We start from the raw sequence: 24,450 nt of genomic DNA on the forward strand, positions 1-24,450 counted from the left end.
GCACAGATTTTTTTAAAATAGTAATAGGATTAAGGAAAGTATAGAGCATACTTTTGGTGCCAGTAAATATTGAAGTCAACTTTTGGGAAAGTAATTAAACTACATATATTAAAAGACCAGTAAACATGGATTCCCTTAAATCACCAGTGCTAATTAAAAGTGTTTGTCCTCATCCAGTCATTAGACAAGTATCTGTAAGGATTTTTATTGCAGGGGGTTTGATATATATGTTGATAATATCTTGATGGATGCATACCAAAATATTAAGCTGTGAAGATCAGCAAATTAAACTTGAAAAAGTCACTAGTTTTTTTTCTTTTTATAATTTACTCATCTGTATGTCTAATGTTTCTGTAACAAATACCTATTACTTTTGTAACAGTTTGTCTCATTTTTATTCTCTTTTATAGAAAATGTACTTTAGAAGCATAGAAAAGGTGGAATTCCTATCCAGGCTTACTCATAAGTCAAATTGTATTCCAATAAAGAGCAGATTAAATGTGAAAAACAAAATAGTAGGCTCCCTTACACAGCAGCTCTTGCTTCTTTTCTGGTTACTTCTACCTGCATAGAGAATTGTTTAAGGAAGATGTGTATAATCCCATATGTAGTCTAGAAAATTTTGGCCATAAAGTCACAATCTTCCATACTTGCACAGTAACTTTTTAACAAGATCAGATACCTGAACAAAATCTTTGGGAATGCAGGATATGGCAGGCAACAGAAGAGAAATTGACATCAATTTTCCTGAGAGTCCCCAAAGTATGAAAGCCTCTCTTTCCCCTATATTGAGTCCTGGTTACACATGGGAAAACAGAAGCAAATGAGAATGCCAAGCCTAGACAGAAAAACCAGAGCATGACCATGGACTGTGAGGTAGCCAGGCTGGCAGGTGCAGGCCTGAAATGGCTGCAGTAAAACGCCTCCAACATTCACACATTTACAGTCAGTTTGGCGGTGTTTCCAGGCCAGGCTGAGGGATTTCATTGTCCCCATATTAGGCAATGACAAAGATTTCAAATGGACCGAACATTTTATATTACTGTCAACAGCACTAACGTAGATTTGCCTGGCAGAGGAGAGGGAAACCAAGAGTGTCTGCATTACTTACTCCAGAGGATCACTGAGTACCATCTGCTCTCAACCACCATCACCACCACCCAGTGCAGCTCTTTCTGTACCACACCCTCACCCCACTTCTGTGAGCCCTCCCCCACCAGTCTTGGTCCAAGAACCTGAAATCCCAATGCTTCTCCAAATACACATTTGGAAAGTCACTTTCAATGCAGCAGTTAGTAACACAGGAGAGCTCTTAATGTTGCACAGTATTGTGTGCTCTTGTCCAGTTCCAAAAATTATCTGCTCTTCCAACCTTCATTCTAAGACTAAATGCAATGCTGCAATGCTTTTCTTATATAACGTGGGAGGAGAGGGGGTGGCCAGACCATACAGTGTGGAAAACCAGTAATTCCCACACCAGGGTCTATAAACTGGTTCAAGGTCATAAAAGAACAGGAAAGCCTACTGAACTAGTAATAGGAACTAGGTTGCATGAGCAAAGACAAGTTTCTAAAACACCTACAAACCACATGTGGTATTGACATTGGTGTCCAGCTGATTTTTTATGACCTTTCAGGAAATGAACTGTCCCACTTTCAAAAACTAGAGGAACAGTATTAATAAGTCAAAACCAAAGCCAAATCCAGTAGTGATTATAGTACTACATTTGATCTCTATGGACTGTAAAGAAGAACATAAGAACAAGAGAGAAAAACTCAAGAGCTTTTCATTAAAAACAAACACAAACCATTTATACGGAACCAGTTCAAATTTTATTTATAAATTTGTTTAAAAGCATATAAAGGATTTTTTTCTTTTGCTCACATTTGTAGCCTAAATTAAGAAAACAGGGATACAAATCTAAAGGTGCCAGAGCTTCCCCAAACCTGATCTGAGAAGCAGAAAAAAATTAGCTGTTTATAGAGACAGACAGGCAGGCAGCACCCACAGTTCTCACTAACCTGAAAGCATCAAATGACTCCCTGCTTATTCTAGCTTACCAACATGGCAGTAATTATACTTCCAATAAGAGGCAAAACCAATTAGAAAAATAATGCAACATTTCACTAGCAGTAGAGATTAAATATGAGTTCAGTAATCTGCGCCTACAAATATGCATAAATAATGACAGGGAGAAGAAACCAGTCATCCTCAGCCGCTCAGCTGAGTGGGTGGGCAGTGGGAGTCAAGGTAAAAAACAGTGAGGCTGAACAAAGCTGCAAGAAAGAAAAACATCTCGTGTGGTTTTTCAAGGTCAGTTGACAAAGGCCAGACATAAGCAAATATTTCTCATGTATCCTGGAAGAAAAAGAAAACGAAAATTAGCACCAGCAACAAAACAGAATTCAAAGCCTTTGTAAATCCAAAATGAAGTTCCTCCAAAAAACACTCTGACTACATGACTATTTTTTTAATGATTTCAAGTCCCAGTGAAATGATTTAATTTTCAAGTTCCATTTCGACTCACAAAATGGTCTCTGTCAACAGTGCATTGGCTTATTGAGTGACAGCTCATCAGCTGTGTTCTGAGAGACAGGCTAACACGGGTGACAACTAATAGTGTTCACAAATATTGTCACCCACCTCCACAGTCAGAGCAAGGACAGGGCAGATACAGTACGGAGCAGAGCTACTTCAATGGAAATGTGTGGAGTAAAGTGCACTGTATTATACAGCAGGAAGGTGACATCGAAGGGGGCCTGGAGGAAAGGAGACAGACTTAAATGAGTTCCCTCCTCCCACTGTGTGCAAACAGTCCTGTCATCTCGATCAAGCCTCCCAGACTACCAGGCCAAGGTACACCGAGCTTTCAGACTACTGCTGCTCTAACATTCTGGGAAACAAATACCAGGTTGCCTCATGGGTCATGGCAAATGCTTAACTGCCCTCGAAGACACAGGATTCAGAGTTGCCACAGCATCTCAAAGGATCTCAGCTACTGGTATCAGAGAAATGATCATTTGAACTGATTCTTTAAATATCCTACCTTAGATGCATCTTATATGTGATTCAAAGAAAAGCTTTGGAGGTGTTTTTATTATAGATTTTTGATCCCTTGTATTAGATAAATTTATTTTCTATACCTAGTTTGCTAAAGATTTTTACCACAAATGAGTATTGAAATTTATCAAATGCTTTCTCTGTATCTGTTGAGATGTTTCTCCTACAATCTGTAGGTGTTTCTCCTATAATTTATATGGTATATTATCTTGGCTATTCTTTGGTTCTATTTATTTGTGATGAGCCAAACTTAAATTTCTGGGATAAGTATATACTATGCTTTTTAAAAAAATTCATTGTTAAATCTGTCAAAATTTTGCTGTGATTTTTTAATCCATGTTTATGAGTGAGACTGGCCGATGATTTTTTTCTATATAGTCTTTGATTTTGATTCTGAGTTACATTCACCTGCTTAATCCTTTGGAAGAATACTCCCTTCTTTTCATTTATCTGGAAAACATTCTGGACATTTGGAATAATCTGTTTCTTGAACATTTAGTAAAACTTCTGTGATATGTGTAGGCCTGTTTTTTATTTTATGGGAAAACAGTACCTAATCTAGATACAATTTAAATCATTTTGAATCCACCTACAAAGTGTGAAAGAAAGTGTCTCCCCTATCTTGCAAATAGAGCATGTTGTCAATCTCTTGTATTTTTCCAAATAATAGACAAGAAGTGGTATTTTGGTTTAGTTCTTAATTTGTATTCCTTTTGTTATAAATTCATTGGGTGCTTTACTTTCAAAGGTTATAATTTTTTATTCCTAGAAGTTCTACTTTGCTCTATTTCAGTCTTCTTTGTTGCCTTTGTCTCTTGTTTTCGCTTATCATTTCAAAGTCAATATTTATTCCAGATGTTTTATACATAAATATCTTCAATTCAATATCTAATCATTTAAGTATATCAAATCATTTGATTCTAAATTTCATTTTGGTGACCCTCAGCCACAGCTATCTGTTTCCTGTCCTTGTGGTAAGTTCCAGTCATTGTGTTATACTTAGGATATACCAGTGAACAAAACAGTCAAAGAGACCTGCTCTGATGGAATATGGAACATAAATCATCACAAGGAGAGAATAATAGTAATTGATCAACAAAACATCTAAGAAAATGATGTTAGAAAATTAGGCCAGAGGTTGCAGAGTGCTATAGAAAAAAGAAATGGAGCCTGGAAAGAGAACTGCAGCAGTCTGGTGGCAGCATCAAATGGATGGCCAAGGAATCCTTGGAACTTAAGAAAATACTTGAAAGAAAACAAATCATTTGGATGTTTTGGAGAAGAGTATAGAGGGAGCAGCCAGTTCTTAAGTATTCAAAGAACAGCCAAAGAAAGCTGGCGTGGCTGGGAGGAATGAGGAAGAACAGCAGTCGGAGGAGAGTGCCCGAGGAGTAGCATGGGCTCTAGGTCTTGAAGCACCTGTAAGGATGAGTAATAGACATCCTGTGGCTTTTACTCTAAGGACTTTGGCTTTTACTCTGGAGTCATCAGAGCCACTGGAGGGCTTTGAGCCAAGGAGTGACAGCAGATGACTTATTTTTCAGTCTCATGTTGAGAACAGACTAGGTGGAAGTGTAAAAGCAAGGACACCATCTAGGAGATGGTCTCAAGAATTGAGATGAGCAATGATGGTGGTTGGGATCAGGATAATAGTGGATGAAGGTGGATGAAGCTGCGAGACTGGATACATTTTGAAGAAAGAGTCAAGGAGACTTGCTGATGCATCAGCTGTAGAGGTGTAAGAGTCAGTCATGCAAACATGAAAAAGCACAGACAGAGAAGTGGGGTCAAGGGCATCAGAGGTGAAGTTTTAGACATGTTAAGGTTGAAATGTCTATGAGATACACAAGTAGTGATGTTGGGTAGAAAAATGGATCTGCAAGTCTAGAGGAAGAGATCGAGGCTGGAAGTTGAAATCTGGGAGTAAAAAGCATATTGGTATTTCATTTCATGAGAATGAATGATGCCATGAAAGTATTAAGTGTACATAAAGAAGGTAGTCCAAGGTGTATCCCTGAGGCACTCTAATGTGGAGAGGACAGAAAGATAGAGGATGCAGCAGAGGAGCATGGAAAGCAGTGGTCACTGAAATAAAACCCAGGAGAGTACAAAAGCCAAGTAAACAAAGAGTTTCAAAGAGGAGGCAGTGATTTATCATGAAAAATGATGCTAATCAGTCAAAAGATGAAGACTGAGAAATAACCACTCGATTTTGCAATGTAGATAATGTTAGTGACCATGAGAAGAACTTTGTAGTTAGACAGAGATGGTCTAAATTCTGATTAGAGGGGGTTTAAGAGAAAAGGGAATAAAGAAATTGGAAACAGGACAGATACCTCAAAGTTTTCTCTAAAGGGGAACAAATAAATAGGACAGTAGCAAGAGGAAAATGGGCATCAATATAATTTAATATTTACATTTTCTGCTGATGAGAATTTTCTAGTTGAGATGACATGTGGCAGCTCAGGAGAGAGGGAGGAGCACTGTTAGAACAAAGTCCCCCGGCGGATGAAGAAGACAGAATCTGTGCCATAACGAAAAGCAGACACAGAGGAAGGGATGTCTGTAGTGAAGTGAGGTGGAGATGAGAGCCTGCGCAAGTTTTTGCCTCCAGGCCACTGCTTCTTTCATGCAAGTGAAAAGTCAGTGACCATGTTGGACTTGGGTATGCCTGTCTTAGCAAGGAATCTTCAGTCATCCTCACTCACATCATATCCTGAGAAAGTGATGTTTCTCTCTTTCTATCTGTGAGGAACCCAAGTGGAGATTCACAGCTCACTTACCTAAGACCTACCCACAGTCAGGGGAAGCCAGACTCCCACATCCCTATTCCCCTTATGGCAGCCCATGGAGTATTCATTTACTGTCTCCTGTCATCTTCTCTTCAGCCCCAGGTATTTTTCTGTGTATGTGTGCTTAGTTTCTCAGTCGTGTCCAGCTCTTTGCGACCCCATGGACTGTAGCCCGCCAGGCTCCTCTGTCCATGGGATTCTCCGCGGGATTCGCCTCCAGAATACTGGAGTGGGTTGCCATGCCCTCCTCCAGGGGATCTTCCCAACCCAGGGATTAAACCCAGCTCTCTTGCACTGAAGGTGGATTCTTTACCATCTGAGCCACCAGGGAAGCCCTTTCTATGTATAGGTACCTTCTAAATTGGGGATATTACGTACAGGAGAAAATGTACAGCAAGTCCTGTCCAAAATCTGAGTGTCAATCACATTTCACTACTTATAAATTCTATAAACTTGGATAGTGTCTTAAATTCACAATGCCCTATTTTCCACGTGACTCCTACTCACATATTCTTTTAAGTCAATAATTTGTCAATTTCACACACGATACAAAGATACTGTTTTGATTCTTTTCTCTCTTTGTACATTGAATGCCTTTGTACATTGAATACCTCTGTCTTTCTACTCTGAATGCCTTAGTGATACACAGGAGCATACATTATAAATAGACACACCCACTATGCATTCTCTACAATTTGCCTACATTTAATTATCTTCAATATATATATGTTTGTGAGATCTATCCATAAATTTTAACCACTAGATGCAGTCCAAGGAACCTATCAAATCTCTAACAGATTATTTTCTCAAAAATGACCTTTTGTCCACCAAGCATTTGTTAAGGGGTGATTTCCTCTGGAGTTAGCAGGTCAGCAAGTACTTGATTATTTTCTCATATTTTACCAGTTTAAAGATTTCTGTCTGTTCCTTTTTTTTTTTTTAATAAGTGCAAATACACTTAGGCTTCAATTAAATTGTAAAACCCACTATGGTTAGTTTTAATTCTGTACACATTGCAAACCCCACAATACCATACATTCCAAAGCTTTGGTGCTGTTTAAATAATCTACTGTGCACACAAAACACATTACACACATATTACAACATAGTCGCAAGGCTTTCTTCCCCAAAATCTGTAAGAACATTTCATTTTCAAAAAGTGCCTTTTGCCATAGGGTTTTTAAAAAAATCATTTTGTAGTGAAAAATTAAATACTGATTTCTTTGATGTGCTAGTTTCACTGAAAGAATATGTTACAAGAGAATGCTTACTACTTTTAGAACCATATTTCACTGAAAATCTTCCTGGAAAAAAAAATGTTCCTTGGTTTTTATTGTAGGCCTGGGAAAGGGTGATTTTTTTTTTTTTAAAGACTTGCAGTCCAGGCAATCACACAGCAAACAAAGGGCAGGTGTCATTTTTTATTGTGATTGGCATTGGGCTAGAGCTGAAATCATGACTTTCTCCATCTCTCAGAAGCTATTGTGGAATTTACAGTAATCACCCCAGCTGCCTGCCCACTACACAGCTGAATGGCACACCAAAAAAAATATTTATCTAGAGAGAAGGCCACAACATATTTTTTAAATTCTCATTGTTTTTATTCTTCAACTTGGAAATATTTATTTTTTGAGGAAAAAAATAATAAAACTCACCCAGCTGTTACCACTATTCATATTCCAATAACCACCAAAATTCTGGAGGCCACCTGGTTGACTTTTGCCTTGGAGTCGGTCCAGAAAAGCATTATTTACCCTTTAAAACAATGAAAAATGTGGGTAAGTGGAAAGCTTGCTGTGGGGCTGAGAGATTTCTGAGAACCTAATGTGCTGTCTGAATGGACTGTGGGGAGCTCTGCCCCCATTCAGCTCAGAAGAAATCTACAGACACTTCTTTTCACATTAACCATATGACTTGCTGCGAACAGTCCTTTGGTGGAGGTGGTAGTAGTCTTGGATCAGTCCAAAAGAGGCATAAATTCTTTACTCCAGAGTTTCACTCACCCACCTCTACTAGTTCTACAAGAGTCTTGGTCACCCAAACAACCATACCCCTCAGGGCCATTCCAGGCATGAACCCCAGAGGAGGAAGGAAGATGGAAGCTTCAACGAGAACTAAAACATGAATTACAAGATAAATGTCTCTCTCATACACCCTGTACCCCATTGCCAGTCTTTCTAAGGTAAACCCAATAGTGAAAAGTAGAAGGAAAACAGGAAGAGAGCGTGAGAAAAGAGAAACATCTGAAGAAGGAAGCCCAAGCTTTTCTTTCCCTGATGTTTGATCATACTACCAGCAACCAATTTCAGAAATAAAGTCAAACATATAAGAGGTAAAACTAAAAAGAAAGGCAAGAAGTGATCATCCTAACAGTCAAGATAGGGTTACCTGTAGGACGACGGTTATATTATGTTATTGGAGCTGGCTACCTGGGTGTCCATTTTATAATTAATCATGCTAAATATCCTTTTCATGGACTTTTGTGTGTTACATCTTACAGTTTTTAAATTTTAAAAGGAAAAAGGCCACACCATGCTCTGTGTTGCTCATGTATGGCTGAGCAGAGTCAGAGACATGGCAGCTGGAGAAATAGCATGGTGACAGGTACCCTGTGACGGAGAAGGCAATGGCACCCCACTCCAGTACTCTTGCCTGGAAAATCCCATGGAGGGAGGAGCCTGGTGGGCTGCAGTCCATGGGGTCACGAAGAGTTGGACATGACTGAGCTACTTCACTTTCACTTTTCACTTTCATGCATTGGAGAAGGAAATGGCAACCCACTCCAGTGTTCTTGCCAGGTTCCTGGTGGAGCCTGGTGGGTTGCCGTCTATGGGGTCGCACGGAGTTGGACACAACTGAAGCGACTTAGCAGCAGCAGTACCCTATGATGTGAATGAATTATTGAGGAACAGCATCATGAAGGCCATAAGCTTCTCAACAGAAACAGTGCCTGGAGCCCAGAAACCGTTCAATCCATGCTTGTGGAAAAGGGGTTAGGCAGGACCCAGTGAGGTGAGCCTCCTTTTTAGTCATGAAGTTTAGCGAAGGTGATCATGGTGGGTGGCTGTAAGTCAACATCTGTGTAAGATTTAGGAACTTTGAGGATAATGACCGCTGACTTGCAGAGTCAGAGGCTGGGGGTTTTGCCTATTGGTCTTGCTTAGTGTGTTTAGCTAAAATGCCAACTGCATGTTGACTCAGGCTAGTCTCTGGTTTTTTGGTTGCTGTTTTCAACTTCAAGCCCCATTTGGCAGTGGTTACATCTTAGTTATTAGAAAGCCTTTTTTTAAAAATCTTTCACCATAAAATCTACCAAGGTGTCATATTCTGGTCAGCCTGGTGGTGGTGGTTTGGTTGCTAAGTCGTGTCTGACTCTTGCAATCCTGTGGACTGTAACCTAGCAGGCTCCTCTGTGGGATTATCCAGGCAAGAATACTGCAGTGGTTTGCCATTTCCTTCTCCATTGGTCAGCCTAGTTCACTGCAGAACTGAACGTTTACGCCACTTTTTCTAGATCTCTCAGCATGCAGACTGAAATAGGATACCTGAGCTGGAGACTTAAATATTAAGGAAGAAGGAACTGGCTTTGATTCCCCTAAAACTATACAACCAATGGTACAGTCCATACACCTGGAGTGTCCAACTATTCCATACACCTGGGGCTGTTTTCATCCAGTCTCTCTGTCATAGCAAAGATGGACGTTCCCCTCAATATCCCTCGTCCCACTTCACATCCAATCCACTAGAATCCTTGTTGGCTCCACCCACCAAACACATTCTGAATTTACCTGTTTATTTCCATGGCCACCATTCTAGTCCAAATCCCTATCTTCTCTCATTTGCCTCTCTTTCCACTCCTGCCCTCTGCAATCCATTCTCCACACAACCACTTGAATAAATTATAAAAGGGATCAGGCCTTCCTTTTGTTTAAAACCCTCCCACAACTTATCAATCTTAGAATAAAATAATTGACTTACAAAATCTTCTATTTCCTGCCTATCTTTCTTTCCTCATTTTGTACTCTTCTCTTTCTCACCGTCTATAATCACATCATTTGGGCCTCAGAAAGTTCAAGCTTATTCCCGATTTAGGGCCTTTGTGTTCGTTGCTATGCTTGATAAGAGGGGACATCCCATTGTAATGTTTTGCCCTCTTCCCATCTCTGTGTGACTGACTCTTGTTCTTGGATGTCACCTCTTCATTGAGGAACTATCACCTGTAATCTCTCCCTTAGCATCACTTTGTGATGTGGTCCTCATGGTATGCATCGCTATCTGAAATAATCTTGTTGCTAAATTGTTAACTTCTATTTATCTCCTCCAGACTGTAAATCCCACGCAGTTGGGGACCTTCTCTGCCTTGTTTATACCTATTCCTAGTGCCTAGAACAAAGCACAGGTATGCCCTGATTCTTAAGAGGTGAATGAATGAATTGTCCAGGTGCATGGTCCCCATATTAGCCTCTTTCTGTGACCGCAGCTGCATTGTAAAATTAGCCACGGTAGTGAGAGTAGTTCATTGTCCACTGCCCTCAATTCACTTAAACACTTTGAAGATGGATGACTCTGTAATGTACACAAGGTGATGTGATTCACTTTTGAGCGTGTTATTAAGAGGACAGCAGACTGGGTCAACTAGAGATCACAGGTGGTAAAGAGATTACTCTTTCAATTTCTATCAAGAATTTGTAATAGGGAAGAACCTTTTGTATTCTATTACAAGTTAATCACGAAAGGGATGTTGCCCATAAGCTTAAATTATACATAATGGCCCATCTCTGAGAACCCTGCTTCTCAGATAATGAGCATTAAGCTAAAATACCTTTGTTTAGCTCGCAGGAAACATAAACTAACACATAAACTCCAGTGACTGACTGGAACCAGGAAATGTTTGATTTTACTCCCTCCCCTTTTAGTAGAAAAGAAGCCTGAATTCTAATTCAGGCAAGACTGGTTCTTTGGGACACACGTCTACCATCTTTTGCCGACTGTCCAATAACGTTGCTGTTCTTTGTCCCAGCAACTCATCTCTCAATTTATTGGGCTGTCATGGGATGAAAAGCACGAGCTTGGACTCAGTAACAAATTCACATGGGGGGAAAAGTACCAGTTTATATTTTTGTTTACTAGTTTTAGAAAATACATATATTTCATTGCTGTCAAGCTAGTGCTCAGGATTTTCTTCAGAGGCTTAACTTGGATAAAAACTATTGTTCAGAGATGATTCATGTTTCAGTAAATCAATTCAGTTCATTCCAATTTCCAGCTTGCAGCCCAGTTCAAGTCCTTCACCCCCAGCGCTCTGTTTTTTCCTCTGAAGTTTTAACTTTCTTCTCTTCCTCAGAAAGTTACACTGGGTCAGGTTCAGGTGCCATCAGATTCAATCATTGCAGGGTTGGTTGTAAAGCTTGTTAGGAATCTGCATGATTTCTATCATAAAACTCAGGGCTGCATTTTCTGCTATGTGAACTTCCAAACAGTAGAAAACACATCATCTTCTTGTCTCTGATAAAATTATGTCCCTGGAGAAAACCTAACTTAACGACCCCTTTCCCCAAACCACATAGCTTGTATTGCTGCCGTCAGCAGGAATGGTCACAGTTATTTTATTCTTTAAGTGACAACTGAATGAGTATTTTTATATGAAAAGCTGGAAAAGCTCACTGTAAACACCAAAGGACAATACAAACATGAGCTTTTATCAAAAACTGATAGTATAAATAAAATATGTATAAAGACTTGATCAATTGTTTCAAAACTGGTTACTGAGTTTATTATCCAGAGAGATTTCCTATTGGATTAAATTGGGATCTATATTTAACTAGAATCAGTAGAAAGAATAGAAGGTGAAGGAAAGAAATAGTGCCATCAATATTGGTAGGTATTCAGCAATAAGGAAATAAAGGTCAAAGTTCCTATAACAAAAAGTAATCTTTTGGACCTCTAATCAAATAATGCATTTTTATCGGGTGCCCACTAAAGATTAATTTCTTAGCAGTGGGGCCTATTAATGTGACATATCACTATCTTTAAAATGCCTAAAGCTTTATAATCCAATTAATCCTCAGAAATCCAGAGAAATACTGGCTACTAATAACTAGTGTTATAGAAATATCAGGTTTTTTAATAGAAAGACTTTAAAGAGAAAAAGTAAAAGACTAAACTAATTTATGACCTAATTTATTAAGAAAAAAGAAAAGGTAGCAATAAATGTCATGTGGCAGCCTGAATGGCAAGGGGAGTTTGGGGGAGAATCAGGTCAGTTCAGTCGCTCAGTCGTGTCCGACTCTGTGATCCCATGGCTCCAGCACGCCAGGCCTCCCTGTCCATCACCAGCTCCTGGAGTTTACCCAAACTCATGTCCATCGAGTCGGTGATGCCATCCAACCATCTCATCCTCTGTCATCCCCTTCTCCTCCTGCCTTCAATCTTTCCCAGCATCACGGTCTTTTCAAATGAGTCAGGTCTTCACATCAGGAGGCCAAAGTATTGAAGTTTCAACTTCAACATCAGTCCTTCAATGAATATTCAGGACTGATTTCCTTTAGGATGGACTCGTTGGATCTCCTTGCAGTCCAAGGGACTCTCAAGAGTCTTCTCCAACACCACAGTTCAAAAGCATCAATTCTTCGCCACTCAGCTCTCCTTGTAGTCCAATTCTCACATCCTTACATGACTATTGGAAAAACCATAGCTTTGATAGACAGACCTTTGTTGGCAAAGGTCCAACTGTGGGGGAGAATGGATACATGTATATGTATGGCTGAGTCCCTTTGATGTTCAACTGAAACTATCACAGCATTGTTTGTTAACTGGCTATATTCCAATACAAATAAAAAGTTTTTAAAATGAAAAATAAAAACAAAACAAAAAATAGGTAATAGTAATGGTTCCCCTTTATCCAACGAAATAGTCTAACCAGTGTATCAGAGTTTTGATGTTTCCTTACAACCAGAGAGGGGGTTCCCTGGTGGCTCAGACAGTAAAGAACCTGCCTGTAATGTAGCAGACCCAGGTTTGATCCCTGGGTCAGGAAGATCCCCTGGAAAAAGAAATGGCAATCCACTCCAATACTCTTTCCCAGAGAATCCCATGAACAGAGGGCCTCGTGGGCTACAGTCTGTGGGGTCGCAAAGAGTCAGACATAATTGAGTGACTAACACTTTCATTTTTTCACTTTATAACCAGAGAAAAACACATAAATTCACATTTAACATTTTAAAACTATTTTGACAGGACCATGGAAGCAGAATAATCCATTCAAAATAATATGAAAACACAGCCACAGTTGGCAGGTACAGCAGAATTAGGAACTTCCATTAACACTTTCTAAAGTCTCATTTACAAAATGAAACCACCACAATTTAAAAGTACACCTTAGTGATAGCAGGAAGGTTAAACACGTAAATGAAGCCAGTCAGTTTCGAAAGAATGTGCTCCTTTAAATCGTGAAAGCCTTTATATTAAATTCGTCTCCTGAGACACTCAATCACATGGCAATAAACTCAAATAACCCAACTGCTCCCTAGGAAAATATAGAATAATGATAGATAAGGTAATTATTAGCACTGACCCAATAGCAACATGATATTCTGGGCACTCTTAATGTCTGACATTAGAAATAAGATAAAGACTATTTCCACTATTAAAAATTACTTACTGATTCTAAAAAAATTTTCCCTAATATATTAGTCAACATAAAATAACTAATGGTAGTTCTTGTCTGAGCTTTTACATTCAGGCATGAGTATCTTACCATCTATACTAGTTCAGTTATTATAAAGTAGTGTACAAGTGATAAGGGTTATATAAAAGGATTACTATGCTTTGTCTTGTGGGAGGGAGATTAAGTATAACCTAAACAAACAGAGCTTGAGAGCTGAGTCCACTTTCTAGGGTCAATTTATGCTGCCAGTTCAGAAGAATTGGATATTGTTTGTATACGTATGTGTAGCAGCTGGCATTCTCACACATACCACACCCCAATAACATAATGATGAAAAAACTAATATAGATTCCAAAATCCTGTTCAGTATTACTGTGTTTTCCTAAAACATTGCAAAAACTTTATAGGTTATTGTTTTAACCAAGGATGCATATCTTAGTGATTTATACCTCCTGTGTTCAGCTTGGTGGCTTTTGGTTCTTTCTTCCTCCTGTTGCTGTCGTTTAAATTCTAGTAATTCACCCTAGGAACATTAAAATGTGGTTTTCAGTTAACATGGTTGTACAGAAGACACCCAAATCAATTACATATTTAACCTTAGCTAGTACAATATTTTGTTTGTGAAACTTTTACTTAAGTGCCATTTCCATGTGAAATTGTTTTCTTACCTAACTAGGTAGCAAAAATAATTGTGCCTTAGCCAAATAATAACTGTGAGTGTAAAACTGTGAGATTAAAAAGGCAATGTGCATATTTAAGCTATTATACCATTAGATACAACATACACAAGAGAAAACGCAATGTGAGCCAAACTCACCTGTGTCTTACAAAGAAAAACAAATTTGTTTCCTCAAGTAATGTCACACAATACTATTTCTTGGTAATTTCTTGAGCTTCTTTTTCCCAACAAATTCATAGCTGCTTACAAATATATATTTGGCTCAATTCTGTAGAGCAATTCCATTAGAAACACATTTTCCATCCTGGAGAATAATCACTCAGCTCTCATTGACTAGTTATTTCCAATACTAGCAGAACATAGGAGTGGATGCTTTGCTTCAAATATGTTACTCCAACTAAATCTCTAGCTTCTGACATTCTGTCTTCTTGGAAGAGTCAGCAACTTCCACATTCAGTTACTGTGCTCGCAGTATCAAACCAAACAACTAGGTTGCCAGAGAATCTCAATATTCAACTGCCTACACCTTGAGGCAGACCAAGTTACAACCTCATGTCACAGGACGAAAAAGGCAGAGGGAAGTTATCAGGCCCCTGTCATGAGTTAATGCCTGAGTGAAAGAGGTTTTCCGACTCCGGCACTAACTGAGAGAGAAAATACAGTCCCCTCTTGATAAACACATAGCAGCTTGTGTATTTTTTTTAACCCCCAAACTTCCATGATGAAAAGTATAAAATAAGTTCAGAATTCAGATTGACATTTTATTTTAATTTTATTCTAAGGCCTTCCAACATTGTATAGCCTCCAAAGTAAAGACTGGTTTCTTATACTGTGATAATCCAAATAAGCTACACATTAATCCCTAAAGCACAATATTTAATTCTAATTTCTCCTGAGCACCAATGACAAGGGAAAAAAATTAGAGTATTCATTCAGTCACTTCACAAGTATAAAATGCTGAGGCTTGTGCTAGAGACTTACTTTTTCACAGTGGCATAAAGTCTTTCACTTTAATTTCTGTCACTGTATAAGCATAGTTTAAAAATCTACCAAGCAACAGTACTACTTATACTGCTGCTGCTGCTGCTAAGTCGCTTCAGTCATGTCCGACTCTGTGCGGGACGGCAGCCCACCAGGCTCCCCCGTCCCTGGGATTCTCCAGGCAAGAACACTGGAGTAGGTTGCCATTTCCTTCTCCAGTGCATGAAAGAGAAAAGTGAAAGTACTAGCCTTATATTAAAATAAAGGAAATCCCAATCTTCCCCCTCACCCATACAGTCATGTTCAGTTTTTGTGTGTGGTTTCATCCGTCAGTTGTCTTGTTTAAAGCATGAATATTCTGCTGTATCTTAATTAAAAAAAAATAGCATTATCATTTGGCCTCCTACCATGGAGATTTACATCTCTATTACTACCTCCATCCCAGTGCCCACTTCCCTTCCTGGTACACCACCATCCTCATCCTTCAGCCTGATAACTTTAAGTTTCACTGTGGTGAGGGAAGAGTCCTATGGGTCTTACCACTCCTCAGCTAGATTTCCAAGTCACTCTTTTTTCACCTCTAGCCCTCTGAGGTACCAGGTGCCTCTAACTCCACATCTGTATCAGGACTACTTCAATATCAGTATTACATTTCTTGAAAATGAGTTCTGCCTTCTCCTGCTCTTTCTACCAGCTTCCAAAATTGTGCTGATAACGTTTTTTTTGCTACAGTCTCCTGGTCTGCACTTTTGTTCTACACACTGGCTTATGCCTTTTTGAAAAACATTCCCTTTGTTGTCTTTTTAGGGGACCTAGGGAGAGAGGGACTGGAGTTAAGCAAATGAAATGTTGTGAAAGTGCAGTGTTTAACCAGACCTTAATATTCTGAAGCAAAAATTACACCGGAATTGTGTCACTTGATCCTCACAACAATTCTCAAAGGTAGGCAGAGAGTGTTTTTCGATGAATGAATGGATAAACATTATTACACTTGTTTTATAGAAGAGGAAACAAAGGATCAGAGACTCAGTTTAAGCGTTTTGTCAAGGGATAAATGGCTCCTAAGTAACAAAATAAAGACGAGAGCTTAGACATTTTTGTACCTAATCTATAAAAATGCATCCAGTATAGGTGGTGGAGATAAAGGATAACTTGTCACTAGGTAATCATACTCAAGAATAAACAGCCACATCTAGAACTGTAGAGCCCATTTACACTCAAAAGTTCTAGCAGAATCTATGTAATCTAAGTTCAAACCTGAATCCCACTTGTCAAAGGATGCTAATTCTTCCCACTTATATTAACCCATTTCTCCAAGGAACAACTTCTATATCCAGCCATTCCAAGTTTGATAACATGAACCCTGGACAAACTAAATTAGGACATCAATCCTAGATATGAGACAAAAGAGTTTTTAAAAAACCTTTGAAGCATATATTTTATAGATGTGTATTACCACATATTTCCTTAAAATAATTTTTAAGATAATTTTTTCAACCTTGGCAAAAATGATCCTGAAATTTATCTAGTTAAAGATAAATTAGCAAATAGCAATTAAAAAATTCCTGAAAAAAAGAAATGAGTGAAAACCAGCTTTCCCAAATATTAAAACATATCATGAAACTGCAGTAATTAAAACAATTTGATTGAGTTCAGGAAAAGACTTACTGCAGGGAAGCACAGCTTACCATAAGTTATTTTGCTAAACCCTCACAGGAGAGATAGTTCAGTGAATGATGATGGACTAGCTGACTACTGTGAGAAAAAAATCAGAGCAAGATCCTTTATTTTTATATCAAAATAAATTTTACAGAGCCCCAGGACTTGAACTTAAAAGATGGAACCATATAAGTTTCCAAAGGAGGCATGGGTAAGTGTATTTATAAACTTGAAATGAGGAGGGTACAGACTCAGGAAATAAAAGGATGAATAAATTTGGCTACATCAAAATTCAGAACTTCAACTGGGATAAAAACTTAAAAATATGTTTATGACACACAAAGGCTAATTCAGTTATTCTTTCATTCAGTCATTCAACAATATCTGAGTGCATATTGTGAGGCAGGCTTGCATCTATGTGATGGGGCTACAATAACAAGACAAATGAGATCCTTGTTCCTTAAGAGTTTATACTCTAAAAAAAGAGAAGACCATGAATAAGTGAGAAAAATATCAACTGATAATCCTATGCAGAGGATTAAACATGCTGTTGTGAGGCTCAGTGACTCAGTTCTTATTTTAGGTGGAGGCTCAGGGAAAGCCTGAGGAGGAAGCTAAAGACCTTATATAAACCAATAAAGAAAACACAGACACCAAACAGAAAAGGGCCAAGCAAAGGAAGAGAAAGTTGGCAGCTAAACCACAGAATGCCTGTAAATTTTAAAATAGTCATCATTTTCACACATAGTCAAAGAATATAAATCCAAACAATGAGATAAAGTTTTTCTTCTGTTGACAAAAACTAGGAAAGTTTGATAGAGAATCAGGTACGTTCCAGCACTTTGGTGGAGTGTCTAAGTTAATAAAAAAATAGTTTTTGGAAAGCAGTAACCATGAATATGCTAAAGCTGAAACTCCAGTACTTTGGCCACCTCATGCGAAGAGCTGACTCACTGGAAAAGACTCTGATGCTGGGAGGGATTGGGGGCAGGAGGAGAAGAGGATGACAGAGGATGAGATGGCATCACGGACTTGATGGACGTGAGTCTGAGTGAACTCTGGGAGTTGGTGATGGACAGGGAGGCCTGGCGTGCTGCGATTCATGGGGTGGCAAAGAGTCGGACACGACTGAGCGACTGAACGGAACTGAACCATAAATATGTAAAATGTACACATCCTTTGCAGAATGTTCAAAGATGTGTAAAAGGAGCACATCTGAATTACTAAAACAGTAAAAGTTTAAGGGAAAGACTTCTTGCACATTTACAAGGACCTGGCACAGTAAAGCATGGCATCATCCACACAACGGAATATTATGCAACAGCTCCCAAGAATTAGATAGATGGCAGAGAAGGGGTGCCTATGATAAGATCTCTAAGATACATTAAATGATAAAAGTAATGTTCAGAGCAGTTTGGAGGGTACTGTTCCATGTAAATAGAAAAGATACACATATATCCGTTTTTAACTTTTATATGCTGGTATACATATCTTAGACATTTTTATGGTAAAACACATACTAAAATGTTAATTCTAACTATCATTGGAGCTCAAAGCATGGCAGGTAGGTAGGCAGACGAAGGAACCTTTAATATCATAAGTAGTGTTTGTTGTTTTAATCTTTGAACCATGTGAACATTACTTCCTCAGACTATCAAGAAAGGTTTATATCTGTGTGGGAGACCATTTCTGTTTCTTTCTGCTTTCCTTTATTTAAAAATCCCAATGGATATCTAGTTTTTAATACACAAAAATGTAGAAGAGCAAAACAGTACATCATGAAGCCAAGAACTGTCAGGGAAGGCAAAAAAGAGGACAGGAAGAGACTAGCACAGAGCGTCCAGTTACAGAGGCAAGGACAGGGGAGGGAAGAAAACAGAGCAAGAGGGAGGCAGGAGGGGAGTCGATGAGGCACCACCACGCAGGACCATGACTCCAGGTGGCAGAAGGGGGTGCTCAAGTTCCGCTGCGCTCAGGATTTTTATTCTACAAGCAGCAAAGCATGTTTACTAGGGAGAGGCTGGTTTGCCTTTGGTGCCACAAAGGAGAATTTCAACTAATTAATTTCTTCTGCTGAGCTGACAGCCACTGCAGATGAATCTGCATGCTTTATAAGCATATTCCTGGTTCGTTGATGTGGTTCTCACCCAGAAGTGCAACACCTCCTTGGACAGATACAAAACAAGTCGTTCCAGTTCCAAGGACTGAGCTTTGGAGACTAAGAAAATAAAAATGCTCTCCAAGTCGGAGGGACACGACACACAGCATCTGAGGCGCTGTCAAATCTCATCTCACTCAACACATATTTGTGAAGCACTAACCATTTTCCAGACACCTGGATTCAGGCTGAGGTACAGATGCAAAGACGACCCACCTCCAACCTGAAGGAAATCACAGAATAATGAGGAAGACAGACCCGGGAAACAACTGTGACACAAAACAGAAAGAAACGCATTGCTGGACACAAGTTCAAGCAACATGACAGCAGAATAAGAAGGAAGGGATGCAAACTATAGACAAGGAGCAAATGTTCCCGAACGTTCGACATTTTAAGTGCATCCCAGGGGAAAGAATATGTGTCTTCTCACTGCTCTGCTTGCCTCCCTGCATTCAGGCAGAGCTCCATCGAGAGAAGTTACTTAAGTCCTCTGAGAAACAAAGTCTTGTTTTGGAGACGCTAAAGCAGAACCTCCTGTAAACACTGGCCAAGTCAGATATGTGTGTTAGTCACCCAGTTGTGTCCAACTCTTTGTGACCCCATGGACTATACAGTCCATGGAATTTCCCAGGCAAGAATACTGGAGTGAGTAGCCATTCCCCTCTCCAGAGGATCTTCCCGACCCAGGGATTGAACCCAAGTCTCCTGCATTGCAGGCGGATTCTTTACTAACTAAGCCACCAACTAAGTGTTTAGTTAGTGAGGACAACACTGCAAACAGTGCCACAGTCTGTGCCCGTCCTGCTGGGACTGCTCTTGCTGGAGGAAGGACTGTGATGAAGCAGTGCTGGGGGACCAAGCTAACGGCAAGAAGTAAAAGGGTCACCATTTCCTGCCAGAGGTTACAGAAATTACTTCTCTGTGGTGCATTCTACCAAAGGCTCGACTAAACAACAAACAGGTGTGTATAAGGCTGGATGCGTGAGAAAGCTGATGAGTTTAAAGGCATGTTCCAAAGCAAGGCTGTGGTAATTGGAGACGAGGACAGGGTCATTTTAAAATCATGTTTGAATTCCAGTGGGGCGTGTTCTGACATGGTCAGCTTGACTGCATTATATGTAAACATTAAAGTATCATCACCAGGGCAGACATGCTTCTTCCAGGAGAGAATGTTCTCTCAACTCAACAAGGGGAAAAGGATAGGGGAAGCGAGAGAGTTGATGCCATGAACTTCAAGAACCCCTACCTTTGGATGTTTAAAAGAACAACAAAAAACAAGAGAAGAGTTTGGGGCTGAGATAGCTTAGAGGAGCCTTGGTTCTGCAGCTCCCCACAGTAATGCCTTTCCCCAGAATAAAGATGATGTTGGCTATGAGAAAAAGTGGAAATGAACTCAAATTATTGAGAGGAAACCAACCAAATCCAAGGAAGTAAATACTCATGGGTAAAGTAGGAGAGTGAAAAAATAGCATTAATAATGTGTACTCCTCTCTTACTGTGCTGTGCTAAATCGCTTCAGTCATGTCCGACTCTACGATCATATGGAACATAGCCCACCAGGCTCCCCTGCCCATGGGATTCTCCAGGCAAGAATACTCGAGTGGGTTGCCATGCCCTCCTCCAGGAGATCTTCCCGACCCAGGGATCGAACCCAGGTCTCTTACATCTCCTCAGGGGGCAAGCGGGTTCTCTACCACTAGTGTCACCTGGGAAGCTCCCTTCTCTTACTAGTTATTGTTAATTCTGTCATTATTTAATATGTAGAAATGGACTTTCAGCTACAATACTCATTGAGTTCTCTATCTCCCACCCAGAAATACTTCCTATCAAATTTCTTCCAACTTATAAAAAATGTTTTTTAATCATAAAAATTGCTTTTATATGGTGGAAAATGTAAAAAGTACAGAAATGATGAGGAAAAATATAATAATCACTCATAAAAATTCTCCACCCAGAGCTAAGCTCCTTTAACATGTCACTATATTTTCTTCATTTCTTGGTTTACATACATACAGAGACTGTAACTGCCTCTCACCACCTCGGGTCACATGTGCAGGCTTACCACGTGCCAGGCAGTAAGCTAAACTCTCCGTGTGCTTGCTCTCATGTAATCTTCCAGGGTCATGAGGTAGACAGCACGACTATCATCCATAACAGATGACGTTTAGAAAGAGAAAGTAATCCATACAAAGTACAATAAGAGAAGAGGCAGGCTTCAAAACTCACCCAGACTCTATTTTCTAATCACTTTTTTGTTTTCATTTTCACATAGGTAAGCACATTTACCCTTGTCTAACTCAATGAAACCAAGCCATGCCTGCGGGGCAGCCCAAGATGGGTGGGTCATGGTGGAGAGGTCTGACAAGGCTGGTCCACTGGAGAAGGGAATGGCAAGCCACTTCAGTATTCTTGCCTTGAGAACCCCATGAACAGTATGAAAAGGCAAAATGATAGGATACCAAAAGAGGAACTCCCCAGGTCATTAGGTGCCCAGTATGCTACTGGAGATCAGTGGAGAAATAACCCCAGGAAGAATGAAGGGATGGAGCCAAAGCAAAAACAATACCCAGTTGTGGATGTGACTGGTGATAGAAAAAAGATCCAATGCTGTAAAGAGCAGTATTGCATAGGAACCTGGAATGTCAGGTCCATGAATCAAGGCAAATTGGAAGTGGTCAAACAAGAGATGGCAAGGGTGAACGTCGACATTCTAGGAATCAGCGAACTAAAATGGACTGGAATGGGTGAATTTAACTCAGATGACCATTATATCTACTACTGCAGGCAGGAATCCCTCAGAAGAAATGGAGTAGCCATCGTGGTCAACAAAAGAGTCTGAAATGCAGTACTTGGATGCAATCTCAAAAACGACAGAATGATCTCTGTTTGTCTCCAAGCCAAACCATTCAGTATCACAGTTATCCAAGTCTATGCCCCAACCAATAATGCTGAAGAAGCTGAAGTCGAATGGTTTTATGAAGACCTACAAGACCTTTTAGAACTACCACCCCAAAAAGATGTCCTCTTCATTACAGGAGACTGGAATGCAAAAGTAGGAAGTCAAGAAACACCTGGAGTAACAGGCAAATTTGGCCTTGGAGTATGGAACAAAGCGGGCCAAAGGCTAATAGAGTTTTGCCAAGAAAATGCACTGGTCATAGCAAACACCCTCTTCCAACGACACAAGAGAAGACTCTACACATGGACATCACCAGATGGTCAATACCAAAATCAGACCGATTATATTCTATGCAGCCAAAGATGGAGAAGCTCTATACAGTCAACAAAAACAAGACCGGGAGCTGACTGTGGCTCAGATCATGAACTCCTTATTACCAAATTCAGACTCAAATTGAAGAAAAGTAGGGACAACCACTAGACCATTCAGGCATGACCTAAATCAAATCCCTTATGATTATACAGTGGAAGTGAGAAATAGATTTAAGGGCCTAGATCTGATAGATAGAGTGCCTGATGAACTATGGAATGAGGTTCATTACATTGTACAGGAGACAGGGATCAAGACCATCCCCATGGAAAAGAAATGCAAAAAAACAAAATGGCTGTCTGGGGAGGCCTTACAAATAGCTGTGAAAAGAAGAGAGGCGAAAAGCAAAGGAGAAAAGGAAAGATATAAGCGTCTGAATGCAGAGTTCCAAAGAATAGCAAGAAGAGATAAGAAAGCCTTCCTCAGCGATCAATGCAAAGAAATAGAGGCAAACAACAGAATGGGAAAGACTAGAGATCTCTTCAAGAAAATTAGAGATACCAAGGGAACATTTCATGCAAAGATGGGCTCGATAAAAGACAGAAATGGTATGGACCTAACAGAAGCAGAAGATATTAAGAAGAGGTGGCAAGAATACGTGGAAGAACTGTACAAAAAAAGATCTTCATGACCCAGATAATCATGATGATGTGATCACTAATCTAGAGCCAGACATCTTGGAAAGTGAAGTCAAGTGGGCCTTAGAAAGCATCACTACGAACAAAGCTAGTGGAGGTGATGGCATTCCAGTTGAGCTATTTCAAATCCTGAAAGATGATGCTGTGAAAGTGCTGCACTCAATATGCCAGCACATTTGGAAAACTCAGCAGTGGCCACAGGACTGGAAAAGGTCAGTTTTCATTCCAATCCCAAAGAAAGGCAATGCCAAAGAATGCTCAAACTACCACACAATTGCACTCATCTCACATGCTAGTAAAGTAATGCTCAAAATTCTCCAAGCCAGGCTTCAGCAATACGTGAACTGTGAACTCCCTGATGTTCAAGCTGGTTTTAGAAAAGGCAGAGGAACCAGAGATCAAATTGCTAACATCCGCTGGATCATGGAAAAAGCAAAAGAGCTCCAGAAAAACATCTATTTCTGCTTTATTGACTATGCCAAAGCATTTGACTGTGTGGATCACAAGAAACTATGGAAAATTCTGAAAGAGATGGGCATACCAGACCACCTAACCTGCCTCTTGAGAAATCTATATGCAGGTCAGGAAGCAACAGTTAGAACTGGACATGGAACAACAGACTGGTTCCAAATAGCAAAAGGAGTCCGTCAAGGCTGTATATTGTCACCCTGCTTGTTTAACTTATATGCAGAGTACATCATGAGAAACGCTCGACTGGAAGAAGCACAAGCTGGAATCAAGATTGCAGGGAGAAATATCAATAACCTCACATATGCAGATGACACCACCCTTATGGCAGAAAGTGAAGAGGAACTAAAAAGCCTCTTGATGAAAGTGAAAGAGGAGAGTGGAAAAGTTGGCTTAAAGCTCAACATTCAGAAAACGAAGATCATGGCATCCGGTCCTATCACTTCATGGGAAATAGATGGGGAAACGGTAGAAACAGTGTCAGAGTTTACTTTTTGGGCTCCAAAACCACTGCAGATGGTGACTGCAGCCATGAAATTAAAAGGTGCTTACTCCTTGGAAGAAAAGTTATGACCAACCTAGATAGTATATTCAAAAGCAGAGACATTACTTTGCTGACTAAGGTCCATCTAGTCAAGGCTATGGTTTTTCCTGTGGTCATGTATGGATATGAGAGTGGGACTGTGAAGAAGGCTGAGCGCAGAAGAATTGATGTGTTTGAACTGTGGTGTTGGAGAAGACTCTTGAGAGTCCGTTGGACTGCAAGGAGATCCAATCAGTCCATTCTGAAGGAGATCAGCCCTGGGATTTCTTTGGAAGGAATGATGCTAAAGCTGAAACTCCAGTACTTTGGCCACCTCATGTGAAGAGTTGACTCATTGGAAAAGACTCTGATGCTGGGAGGGATTGGGGGCAGGAGGAGAAGGGGACGACCGAGGATGAGATGGCTGGATGGCATCACGGACTCGATGGACGTGAGTCTGAGTGAACTCCGGGAGATGGTGATGAACAGGTAGGCCTGGCGTGCTGCGATTCATGGGATCGCAAAGAGTCGGACACGACTGAGCAACTGAATTGAAAC

General features: G+C 40.0%; 1 protein-coding gene across 1 annotated transcript in view; it reads right to left on the minus strand.

The window, feature by feature from the left end:
• Positions 1-2,262: 2,262 nt before the first annotated feature.
• EPSTI1 (epithelial stromal interaction 1) overlaps positions 2,263-24,450 on the minus strand; it is a 99,726-nt gene continuing 77,538 nt past the window's right edge. Inside the window, exons 9-11 of the mRNA XM_052650280.1 lie at positions 13,968-14,041; positions 7,508-7,607; positions 2,263-2,358 (exon numbers count right to left, since the gene is read on the minus strand). Coding sequence (XP_052506240.1) covers positions 2,350-2,358; positions 7,508-7,607; positions 13,968-14,041 — 183 coding nt within the window. The 3' untranslated portion in view covers positions 2,263-2,349. The remainder of the gene's footprint in view (positions 2,359-7,507; positions 7,608-13,967; positions 14,042-24,450) is intronic.

This window comes from Budorcas taxicolor, chromosome 12 (assembly GCF_023091745.1).
Source record: "Budorcas taxicolor isolate Tak-1 chromosome 12, Takin1.1, whole genome shotgun sequence".
NCBI lineage: Eukaryota > Metazoa > Chordata > Mammalia > Artiodactyla > Bovidae > Budorcas > Budorcas taxicolor.